This window comes from Trichechus manatus, unplaced genomic scaffold (assembly GCF_000243295.1).
Source record: "Trichechus manatus latirostris isolate Lorelei unplaced genomic scaffold, TriManLat1.0 scaffold00001, whole genome shotgun sequence".
Lineage (NCBI taxonomy): Eukaryota > Metazoa > Chordata > Mammalia > Sirenia > Trichechidae > Trichechus > Trichechus manatus.
This window is the reverse complement of record NW_004443937.1, coordinates 7,384,107-7,397,044: the sequence shown is the minus strand read 5'-3', so window position 1 is coordinate 7,397,044 and position 12,938 is coordinate 7,384,107. Positions and strand designations below refer to the sequence as shown.

At 38.7% G+C, this 12,938-nt stretch overlaps 1 protein-coding gene across 2 annotated transcripts in view; it reads right to left on the bottom strand.

Annotated features, from left to right (window-relative positions):
* Nucleotides 1-2,667: 2,667 nt before the first annotated feature.
* GRM7 (glutamate metabotropic receptor 7) overlaps nucleotides 2,668-12,938 on the bottom strand; it is a 1,123,177-nt gene continuing 1,112,906 nt past the window's right edge. For both annotated transcript variants that reach the window (XM_004368286.1, XM_004368287.1), the window contains one exon: nucleotides 2,668-3,868. Coding sequence is in view for 1 of the 2 variants with exons in the window: in XM_004368287.1 (XP_004368344.1) it covers nucleotides 3,819-3,868 (50 nt within the window). In the remaining variant the exon portion in view is untranslated. The remainder of the gene's footprint in view (nucleotides 3,869-12,938) is intronic.

Below are 12,938 nucleotides of genomic sequence, written 5' to 3'. Positions count from 1 at the left end.
CTAAGTCTTGTTTGTCCTTAAAGTCCCAGCTCCAGGCCCTCTTGACAGGGAGCCTGCTACAACCATCTGACATGGCTCCTCCAACCCTTTTCATTCTTCTTGAGTTCTTTAACTTTTATCCATTCATTTCTTCTCTCATTCATTCATTTACAAATATTTATACAATACCTACTCCTTGTCAGGGGCCCTGGTGGTGCAGTGGTTAGGAGCTCGGCTGCTAACCAAAAGATCGACAGTTCAAATCCACCGGCCACTCCTTGGAAACCCTATGGACCAGTTCTACTCTGTTCTATAAGATCACTATGCGTTGGAATCGACTCAATGGCAATGGATTTTTTCTAACTCCTTGTCAGGTAATATTTTGAGTGCTGGGTTATTACAGGGAACAAAACAGAGAATATCTGATCTATGGATATTACTGTGGAAGAAGACAAACAAAAACAAATACATAAATTCAGGTAATGATAGGGTGTTGTGAAAAAAAACAAAGCAGGGCAATGGATTCACTGTGTGGACGTTGGTGGTTCAGTGGTAGAATTCTTGCCTTCCATGCCGGAGACCAGGGTTTGATTCCCGACCAATGCACTTCATGCACAGTTACCACCTGTCTGTGAGTGGGGGCTTGTGTGTTGCTATGATGCTGAGCAGGTTTAGGCAGAGCTTCAGAACTAAGATAGACTAGCAAGAAAATCCTGGCAATCTACTTCCAAAAATCAGCCAATGAAAACCCTATGGATCACGATGGCACAGGACTGGACAGTGTTTTGTTCTGTTGAACATGGCGTCACCATAAGCTGGGGGCCCACTCGATGGCAACTAACAACAGTGTATTCACTGTGATGAGGGATAGGGGATTGCACTTTTAGATAGAGTGGGGAAAGACTTCCTACATGATGATGTTTAAGCAGAATCTGGAAAAAAAATGAGAAAGCTGAGTCATTCAGGCATTTAGGGAGGGAGTGGAAGTAAAAGAACAGCAATTGCCAAGACCCTGAGGTGGAATATGCTTGACATACTGGAGGAAGAACAAGGAAGCCTGTGGAGCCGATATTCAATATTCGGTATGCTGTCTTGTGTTGATAATGCTTTCTAATATAGCTCTCCTACAGCCACAGGCATGCTTTAACTCAACTACTGGGTTGGAGATGGGGTTGTGGAAGATGGTTAGGACTGCATTTTGAGGATTAAATAAATTAATGTATATAAAGTGCCAAGAACACTGCCTTGCACATAGTGCTATAGAAGTTTTCGCTTTTATCATTGTCATTATCATGATCAATGTTATCTCAGTTTTACCCTGGGGGTTTGGAGGTAGAGCAAAGATTTCGAAGCTGCACTTTCCAATACTAACTGGAATTTCTTTTGCTAATCCTCCACACTCTTGGTTGTATATTTGAATAATTCAGCAAGGTTCTCATGCAATTTCTTTGTGAAAGAAATTATTTCTACCACATAGCCAGAAGACAGCCTTAGGTTGCCCACTTCACAAATTCTGTTTTCATGTCTGGGAGGTGAAAGCACATCACACTTTATTTTTAAGACAAAATATAACAACTGTTGATACTACTGGTAGTAGTAGAGATGACGGTAATAATAGCACGAATGGAGAGACAACCATGTGCCATCATTCTGAGCACTTCACATGGATTTCCTCTCTTAACCCTCATAGCGCTCTGACGTAGGTAGTAGTATGAACTCAGTTTCTGGCTGAGGAAATGGAGGATTCAAAATGTTTATGTAACTTTTTCTTGGACGTCTAGCAGGAAGGGGAGCAGGTTTCACTCCAGGTTGTCTGGCTCCAGAACCTGAAAAGGTAGTAAATCCAAAACTCATCTTTGCTTTGATTTGCTTTCTTTCCATGGTCTGTTGTTTGAAGGGAGTCCCAGGATGGTGCAAATGGTTAACACTCTCAGCTGCTAACAGAAAGGTTGGAAGTTCAAGTTCACTCAGAGGCATCTTGGAAGAAAGGTCTGGCAATCTACTTCCAAAAAAATCAGCCATTGGAAACCCTTGGAGCACAGTTCTGCTCTGACACACATAGGGTTGCCATGAGCCAGAGTCAACTCCGATGGCTTCTTCTTTTTTTTTTTTTTTTGCAGAGATGTTTATCCGTCCACCAAATTACACCCAGACTAATGTTTGTTTAAGCTAGTATTCCTTTGTTATTTTCTCCTTCTTCTGCCACTTTTGCTAGTAAATGCCTGAAGGATGTCAGGTCGCAACTTCATTTATAGAGAAAAAAGTGTCTGGGCTTTGTGAAACGTCATTTCCTCTGACAGAACTTTAACACGGCTGGGTTTAGAATCTATACATCAGATATGGTTACGCACACCACAGAGTTGATTCTGACTCATGGTGACCCCGTGTGTGTCACAGAGTAGAACTGTGCTCCATACAGTTTTCAACGGCTGATTTTTTTAGGAAGTAAATCACCAGGCCTTTCGTCCAGGAACTTCTGGGTGGACTTGAACCCCCAACCTTTCGGTTAGGGGCCGAGTGTGTTAACCATTTGCACCACCCAGGGACTCCTATATGGCTGTAGCTGTGAGTTAAAGCATCCTGCTTTACCCAGTTTAATTTTCCACATTGTTCCCTAACTTAGGACTTTATGAAATAAACTGTTACTAAAAGGGGAAAAACAACTAAAAATATTTATTGCAGAAAATAAAAAAGTTAACCAAAGTATTTTATTGATATATTCTTGGACAATATCACAGAATTGAAAGAGAATGGAAAGGGGGAATTTTTCAGCAAAGGTTTTTTTTTTTTTTTTCCCACTAAATTGGCACATAAGCAGCAAGATTAACGAAAGTACTTATTACAAACAGTAGAAAACATACATGCTTTTTTTTTAAGTTCTTATCACACTGTCAATCATAGGGGGCATGAACAAAACCTCAAGACATGAAAAATCCATATTCTTTCCTTCCAATAGCTTAATAATTATTAAAATTATTGCAAAAGATCCATATACCCTAATTAAAATAACAACAGAACACAAATACAAATATTGAACATAAATTATTAACATGTACTGTAAAATACATTACAGGCATGCATTCCAAAGATCAAGACCTCTATTCAGTTCAGCCAATACCTTCCTTTCTTATAACCTATCGTCTACCAAAGATAGGTGGGGCAAACTTCCTCAGCACAGTTTTTGGTCTTTAAATATCTTTTTTGTCTTAAAAAAAAAACACGATTTGCAGTGGTGCTATAATCATAATTATACAGTCATATACAGATGTGTCTATGTGTGGTTTTTTTCTTTTTGGTCTGCCGAGATCTTTTTTTAATTTTAATTTTTTTCCCCAAATATTCCACTGTCTGAGAGAATAGGGCTCGATGAAAACAGGGCATTCAAAAACAAACAGTGAACCGAGGTACGACATCAGATGGCAAAATGCAAAAGTCCTCACAAACTGTACAGAAAATTTCAAAACCTTGCAGTCGGGAAGTACATACGTAGAAAAACAGGTCAGCCCCAAAACGGTCACTGCGGCTCTCTGGTGGTTCACCCCAAAGAGTCTGGGTGGGACTTGAGTCTCAACACTCCCTTTGGAAGGGAAGGTCCAAAATTGCAGCCGATTTGGCAGTGCTGATGCCAGTGACTTATTAAGCCAAGATAAAGTAGGGATATTTCATAAAGCAGCTGTGTAGGACACTTGGATCCTCTAACACTGGTCTCCAGTAACTGCCCGACCGGGGAAGCTCCTCCGGTGATGGTAAGCGGGCAGGACAAAAGGAGTCCTATGCCAGGTGGGGTGACGGAATAGCTGAAGGTCTTCTTCCTCCATGGTTCCATGGAATGGAACAGGTTAGATAACCAGGTTATTGTAACTGACATACTTCTTTTTTGCAGCAGGGCCTGAAAGAAAAAGGTGAAAGAGTCAGTTGCGTCAATGACCCTGTTTGCAAAGGTAGGAGTAGAGTTAGAACTGTGATGACTTGGGGTACAAAGTCAAGGTGCGGTGACGCACCTTTGAGGAACATGTAATTCAGAATCAAACTTTATCACTCGCTGGAGATCTAATTTAGCAAGTACCTTTGGATTCCTGTAACTATTTCTAAGGTTTTGTCCATTAAAATCTGCAGTTACCCAGCAATTCTCGAACCAACTGTGTGCGCTATTCTGAGATGTTTCCAACCTTCCTCTTTATGATAATGGTAAGGTTAGTAAATTGATCAGTGGTTGTCATGCTTTCTAATTAGGCAACACTAAGCTTCAAGAGCCCACCCATGTTGCAGTATATTTCATTGTATGATCTTCACCCAGTCCTTCTCATAAGCAATGGCATTTGAGAAAAGTCTGTGCTGGGTCATTGGAATTAATTTAGGTTGACTACAGAGTAGGTCAACCAGAGTAGCTTCTCCAGTTCTGACTCGCACAATCAAATTATTACGAACAGACTTTTATAGTGTTATCATCTGTAGGTTATAAATGGTAATTTGCAGAACTAGATTCCATTAAGGCTTGAAACTCACTTAAATCTGCCACGTGTCTCAACATGCACAGCTTACATTTGCTTTCCTTAATGCAGAATAAATCACTTTTCCATTTGGTACAATGATTTTAGGACTCACCTTCACTTACTCACTCACTCATTCATTCGGTAAAACAGGTATCCGCTGTCTACTATATGCCAGGCACTAGGCTAGGCACCTACCAGCAGAGATGAGCAAAGCCAATCCTTACCTGTCCTCATGCTGGGAAAAAAAAAACACCAAGACCCCAAAATATGACTGCTTTATGCTCTAGTTCTCTGAAACATCAATGCCAAATAATACAATTACAGTGATGTGACGTGTTCTTTATTCATTAGATTTCAGTAGTTCTGCATCAACTTCTGTGGACACCAAGTAACTGCCATGTGATATTTACCGACGGTTTATTGTATTCAGTCTTCCTAGATTTTAAATAATATTCTTCACACAAGGAAATAGCAAGGATTCCCTTAGAACACTTAAGTAGGACTTTAGAAGAACTGAGAAGTTGCAGTAACATATTGAGAGGTTTGTATCCTAATTTTGAGTAGTGCACTGACTGTCATATACATTTAGATGCACATGTACACTATACAAAAAGACTGATCTTATTTTCCGGACTAAAAATTAAAACTTCCTCTTTGAAAAATTGTAAGTTGAATACACATTTCCGTATTCAATCACACTGACATTTATTAAGTAAAATTCTAGAAAAGAAATAGGATGATATGAAATTGACATTCTCTTTGAAAATCTGGTCATTAGACTCTGGTCATGACCTATCCCCACTCCATAAGCAATGGCCTCAATAATGCCCGAGTCTTCTAAGAAGGTCCCCATTGTTGGCACTGTATTCATTATCTTCAACAATATACTTAGTTTAGGCACAAGGAGAAAACTCTCTAAAGATGTTTATTTATTCTGGAGCCTGTTTACAGTGTCTTAGCTAGACAACCCCAGCTGACAGTTGCAAGTAATACTCACAGAATGTCTTGTCAAATGCCAACACTTGAAATTATCCTCGGGACAAAGGAACAAAACAAGTTTTTACTGACCTCAGTATCTGAGACCACCTCTATTGTCTTACTCTCTAGGGAAAAATATGTTTGAAATTCCTCAAACAGGTTTCTTTAAGGTACCAATTGTTCAGCAAGAGTCTTTATTGAAAGAATAAGTAGGTTAGAACACTGTACTGTCACTTTATTGTTCATCTGAACATTAGTTTAGACTAAGTTATAATGAAGATGAGGTTATGTTTCCTAAAAAAAAAAAAAGAAATGATAATGTCAACTCACCGCATGACAGATGCTATGCTAGATGTTTCACAGGGTTATCATCTTGTGTTCTCAAATAGCTTTGAAATGAACACTATTTATGATCCCCACTTTATGTAACAGGGATTTAAGACCCACAGGGACCAGTATTTCAAAGCTAGGCTGTCCAATGCTTGAGCCTGCAGTTATCCTTTCCCTGCCATAGTAGAAGACCACATTGGACTTGGACTCATCTGTCTTGGGTTCTGATTCAACTCCATCACTTACTTGAGGCGTGACCCAGACCAACCCCATGACACTGAACTTCTCTGAGTCTTTGTAAAATGGGAAGAATAACTGTCACCCTGTGGGCTGTTGGATGGCAAAAATGTATGAAATATCCTCCTTTCTCATCTGGGAATATAATCTATACGTGCCTTTTTAAATTACAACGTTCCATACAAATGATCAGCCTCAGCACCTGCTGTCTTTGCATAATAGCTCAGAAACATCGCAGCAAAATGATAATGGATTTGTGTAGGTCCTAGAATAGCAAGTTAGAAACTTTTCAGAGCCATGTCCTATGCATTATAATGTTTATTTTTAAACCATTCTAGCTTTATGAGTAAATAAAATAAGGGCTCAGGAAAGAAAATCGGTTAGCTCAAAATAGTTGGGCAAAGAAAACCTTGGAAAGGAAATACACTTTTTTATTTTAAAAACAGTGAATCTTCTTTTTGTTCTGATAAATCTGTAGTTTTTAAGGAGGAATGGAAGTATATGGCATGGCACCTAATGAATTTTTTTAAGCAATCTACAACAGTCGTTCTCAAAGCTAGTTCCCTTGGAGATGATGATGTTGACAATGAGGTGGTGGTGTTAAGGACACTAGCTTTTTTAGTGAGTTAGCAACCCATCTTTGCTACTTAAAAAAGGTCAGACATTCCAACTTCTTTATGTCTTGTCAAAACCAGCACTCATTTTCACAATAACTTCAGTGAGCTATCTGTTTTCTCTTTCATTTTCTCTGAGCCCTTTTGTCTCACAAAAGATTCATTTCTTAAAGGGTGTCCTATGGAATACTAGTAACCCAGATACAAGGAATTTGAGAAAAAAATTTAAAAAATGAAGAAAAGAGTCTCGTGGGCATTGTGTTGGGGAAACACCGAACTGATAAAGTGAAACAGGACTCCTTCCCTCACCTTGTATTTTAATTTCTTTCTTTTTTAAATAATATGGAATTTTATAGTATATTAATTACGTATCACGTGTTTTGCCTGGCTCTTTAAAAAAAAAAAATTAAATGTGTGTGTACAGATGTACACGTGAAATCATCGAAACAGCCACAAAAAGTACAAACAATAGTACATCACAGCTGGATACAACACATGTTAATATGCTGGCATCTTTGCTTCAGCGGCCCCCCATCCACCACAGGAAATAAAACACGGTAGAAGCCTCTCGCTTCTCGTTCGCCCTTGCCCTCCCTCCATAGCTGCTATCCTGAAGTGGTTTGGTATCCTTCCAATCTTGTTTCATCCTTCTATCTCATGTGTACTTGTCCACAAACTATAGGCAGAATTGTTACCGTGTGTATGTTTGTTTTAAATTGTACAAAACCAATATTATTCTGTACATGCCCCTTGACCTGTTTTTCATCTAACACTGTGGTTTTAATATTTATTTGTGGTGATACTGTAATCATAATTACTATATAGTTTTCTTGTCTTGGCATAGGAAAGTTTCTGTAAGTCTTCTATCAATAGACCCCATCTTCTAATTATTTTTCAATAACAAACAATGTTGGAATAAATGACATCTGAAAAAACAACAATCATTAACAAAGTTGAATGACAAGCCATAGACCAGGAGAAACTATTTCCAACATGTTTAACTGATAAAGAATTAATAGCCATAATTGTTTTAAGTTATACAAATGCATACATTACAGACTTTTTTTAAAAAAAACATTTTGCAAGAAAAGAAAAGAGACCAGAGGCCAGATAGAGTCTCCAGGATGCCAGATTGCAACTCGGTGACGCTATCTATATTGTTCCTCACATTTATTTGACTGTACAGCACCCTGTACCCCTTTGTAGTGGGTCCCTTTGTAGTCTATAAGGACACGCGTTTGGAACTACATTGGGATATTTCTTAACTCTTGATCCTGCCTGTGACTTTAGTCATTTTCAAAGCCTTCCAAACTTCGGAATATTGGCTTATTTCTTGATAAAATTTCGTCCAAACTAACTTTTCTATGAACCCATTCCAAGACCTATCTGTGACTCCTCTCCACTTCCCACTTCCACTACTGCTCCTTTATCAACCACGATTTACAGTTGTGGTTTAGTTATAAATATTTAAAACGCAAAGTACTCTTCATGTTATGGTTTGCAGTTACTAAAACAAAAAGAAGTACTTTTTAGTAATTACTTCTGTGGTCAATGGACTGTTTCCTGTCTGTTTCATCAGAAAATTCTCCAAGGGACTAGGCAGATAATACAAATAAGTGGAGTGGACCCAGTATCAGAAATTAGGAAACAGTATGGACCTTGGTGAATTAGAAAACACCTGCTCTACCTAAAGCGCATAATCACTTCCCAGGTCCAGGCCACTGTTGCCATGTGGGATGTTACCTGAATTTGGCAGATATTCCATATTTTGAAGAGAATGTGAATTAATGTATTTTTATGTGAAATTTCATTTTTCATTCATCAAATATACGAGGTGCCTGTTATGTATTGGATTCTGTCTTAGGTATTAGGAATATCTCTGTTTTCGGTACATGGTTCCAAATAGCATTAAAACATTTTGCAAGAAAAGAAAAGAGACCAGAAGCCAGATAGAGTCTCCAGGATGCCCGTTATCACTTATCACTTAATGGCAAAAGAGTAGATGTTACTTTTGACTGTTAATTCTCATTTGTGATTTTAACAAAACTAGTAAACTTCATGTATTTTGTAAAGGAAAAAGTCATTCATTTTGTAATGATTTCCCCTAAATTCTTTCTTTTTTAAATTGACTTTATCAACTAAGAGTAAAAAGTCATCTTTTATGCAGACCAAAAAAAAATAAAAACTAAATAAGAATGAAGAAACTTTTTACCAACAAAAATGAGGCACTCACAGTTACACTGGTTCAACTCTAAACTAAAAAACTGACTTTTTTACCTGCCCCCCTCACTCCCCCATGCAACAATTTACTAGAATACTAGAGTATTTGTCATTATGTTTGTTAGCTGGACTTCTTGACACAAAGAACTTGTCAGGGGGAGATATGCAATCTTATCAGCTAAACAATTCAGAGTTCCATATCATCATCAATTCCAATTTGGTTGCAAAAACTCCAAGGTTTGAATTTCTGTACATCTATTCAACCATCCATCCAACAAATATTTATTTAACACCTATTAAATGCCAGTCACTCTAATACATGCTAGCATACAAAACAGACAAGGAAGATGTTTGTTCACTTCTCATTCATTGTAATTTACATTATCTACCACACATTGATACAGGACTGCCATATGCCATCATCAAGGGGTTGGCATTTTCTTTGCTTTTTCTATCCAGTAGGATAAGTATGAAGGATGAAATCATAGACTCTCATTAAGAGGAAACCCCAAAGCAAATTGGCACTCTTCAACCTCAAAGGTGAAGGCTAAGAGAAACGGCAGCTGAATGAGGCAGGCAGTTCAATGGATTGATGGGGGAACAAAGATGCTGGGATCAGTATACCATATTTTCAGACAATAGTAACACAGTTGGAGAGAACTAGGAACCAGTACCTCAGAAAAACGTACCAAGTGCTTGCCCCATTTTTAGCAGGAGCACAGAAATGGGTATATAAGATATAATCCCATAGATGTATACTATATTATATCTATGCCATTTGATGGCAATGGGTTTGGGTTTATTTATTTATTTTTGTTTCATATGTATATGTGTATGTGTATATATACATATATATATGTTTCATATGTATATATAAGTACAAAAAATATAATATATAATATATAATACTATATATAAGATACAGTCCCTGTTATGGAACTTGTGTTACAGTAGGAAAAGTAATTATAACACATTGTGATGTCTTAAAAATATTTTACAAGAGCAAAGTAACTTTGTCTTGGATAGGGATAGACTGTATTAAGCTTCTCAGTGAAAAGGCCATTTGACCTGCACCATGAAGAATGAGAAAACATAAGAAGGAGGTAGGGCAATATAAAAGCATGCTGTATTTCCAGAACAAGGTGGACAGGGAGGGGAGTCATTGAGTTGTAGAATTCAAGGATGGATGGGTAGGTAGGGGCCAGATAAATTACTTCAATATATATGCATATTGCCAGACTAAATTCAAGGCACTCAAAACAGACAGATGAATGACAAAATTCCTATGGTTATTTAGCTTCTTAATGGAGGTGCTCCTAAAAGGCCTTGTGCTAAGTTAAGGTAATAGAATTGTGTCCCCCTAAAACATGCATTGAAATTCTATCTCCTGTACTTGTGGACCCCCATGTGTCTGTCAGTTTGTCGTACTATGGGGGCTTGAGTGTTGCTGTGATGCTGGAATCTGTGCCACCATTATTCGGATATCAGCAGGGTCACCCATTGTAGACAGGGTTCAGCTGAGCTTCCAGACTATGACAGACTAGGAAGAAGGACCTGGCAGTCTACTTCTGAAAAGAATTAGCCAGTGAAAACTTTATGAATAGCTGCACTGTCTGATATAGAGCCAGAAGATGGGCTCCTCAGGTTGGAAGGCACTCAAAATACGACTGGGGAAGAGCTGCTTCCTCAAAGTACAGTCAACCTTGATGACATGGATGGAGTCAAGCTTTCGGGACCTTCATTTGCTGATGTGGCACGACTCAAAATGAGAAGAAACAGCTGCAAACATCCATTAATAATCGGAACGTGGAATGTACGAAGTATGAATCTAGGAAAATTGGAAATTGCCAAAAATGAAATGGAACGCATAAACATCTATATCCTAGGCATTAGTGAGCTGAAATGGACTGGTATGGGCCATTTTGAATCCAACAATCACATGGTATACTATGCCAGGAATGACAACTTGAAGAGGAATGGTGGTTCCTTTATTGTCAAAAAGAACATTACAAGATCTATCCTGAAGTACAACGCTGTCAGTGATAGGATAATATCCATATGCCTACAAAGAAGACCAGTTAATACGACTATTATTCAAATTTATGCACCAACCACTAAGGTCAAAGATGAAGAAATTGAAGATTTTTACCAGCTTCTGCAGTCTGAAATTGATCGATCGTGCAATCAGGATGCACTGATAATTACTTGTGATTGGAATGCAAAAGTTGGAAATGAAGAAGGATCGCTGCCTATTATGCCTATTCCCAAGAAAAGTGATCCAATTGAATGCAGAAATTATCAAACAATATCATTAATATCACACGCAAGTAAAATTTTGCTGAAGATCATTCAAAAGCAGCTGCAGCAGTATATCGACAGGGAACTGCCAGAAATTCAGGCCAGATTCAGAAGACATGGAATAAGCGATATCATTGCTGATGTCAGATGAATCCTGGCTGAAAGCAGAGAATACCAGAAAGATGTTTACCTGTGTTTTATTACTGTGCAAAGGCATTCGACTGTGTGGATCATAATAAATTATGGATAACATTGTGAAGAATGGGAATTCCAGAACACTTAATTGTGCTCCTGAGGAACCTGTACATAGATCAAGAGGCAGTTGTTCGAAAGTGGTTTAAAGTCAGGAAAGGTGTGCGCCAGGGTTGTATCCTTTCACCATACTTATTCAATCTGTATGCTGAGCATGGTGACCGTATGTGTATTAGAGTAGAACTGTGCTCCGGGGGTTTCCAACGGCTGATTTTTTGGAAGTAGGTTGCCAGATCTTTCTTCCAAGATACCTCTGAGTGAACTTGAACTTCTAACCTTTCTGTTAGCAGCTGAGAGTTTTAACCATTTGCACCACCCTGAGATGCCCCTCAAACAATAAAATAAGCTGGACTATATGAAGAAGAACAGGGAGTCAGGATTGGAGGAAGACTCATTAACACCCTGCGTTATGCAGATGACACAACCTTGCTTGCTGAAAGTGAAGAGGACTTGAAGCATTTACTAATGAAGATCAAAGACCACAGCCCTTAGTATGGATTCCACCTCAACATAAAGAAAACAAAAAGCCTCAATAAGCAACACCATGATAAATGGAGAAAAGATTGAAGTTGTCAAGGATTTAATTTTACTTGGATCCACAATCAACACCCATGGAGGCAGTAGTCAAGAAATCAAAAGACACATTGCATTGGGCAAATCAGCTGCAAGAGATCTCTTTAAAAAAGCGAAGATATCACCTTGAAGACTAAGGTGTGCCTGACCCAAGCCATGGTATTTTCAATCCCATCATATGCATGCAACAGGTGGACAATGAATAAGGAAGATCGAAGAAGAATTAATGCCTTTGAATTGTAGTGTTGGCAAAGGATATTGAATATATCATGGACTGCCGAAAGAATGAAAAAATCTGTCTTGGAAAAAGTACAACCAGAATGTTCCTTAGAAGCAAAGATGGTGAGACTACATCTTACATACTTTGGACATGTTGTCAGGAGGGATCTGTCCCTGGATAAGGATACCATGCTTGGTAAAGTAGAGGATCAGCAAAAAAGAGGAAGACCCTCAATGAGATAGTTTGACACAGTGGCTGCAACAATGGACTCAAGCATAACAATTGTGAGGATGGCGAAGGACCAGGCAGTGTTTTGTTGTGTAGTACATAGGGTCTCTATGAGTCAGAACTGACTCGGTAGTACCTAATAACCACCACATACTTGTGGATGTGGAGCCCTGGTGGCACAGTGGTTAAAAGCTCGGCTGCTAACCAAAAGGTCAGAGGTTTGAATCTACCAGCTGCTCCTTGGAAACCCTATGGGGCATTTCTACTCTGTCCTGTAAGGTCATTGTGAGTCGGAATTGACTGGATGGCAACAAGTTCGGTTTTTTGGTATACCTGTGGATGTGCTCTTGTTTAGAATATTGTTTTCTTTTTTCGTATTATTTAGGTCATACCCGAGTAGGGTGGGTCCTAAATGTAAACACTTCTGAGTTATAAGAAAAGTAGAATAGACACAGAGACACACACACAGGGAAGCCAGATGCCAAGGAACACCACAAATTGTTGGCAGACACCTGG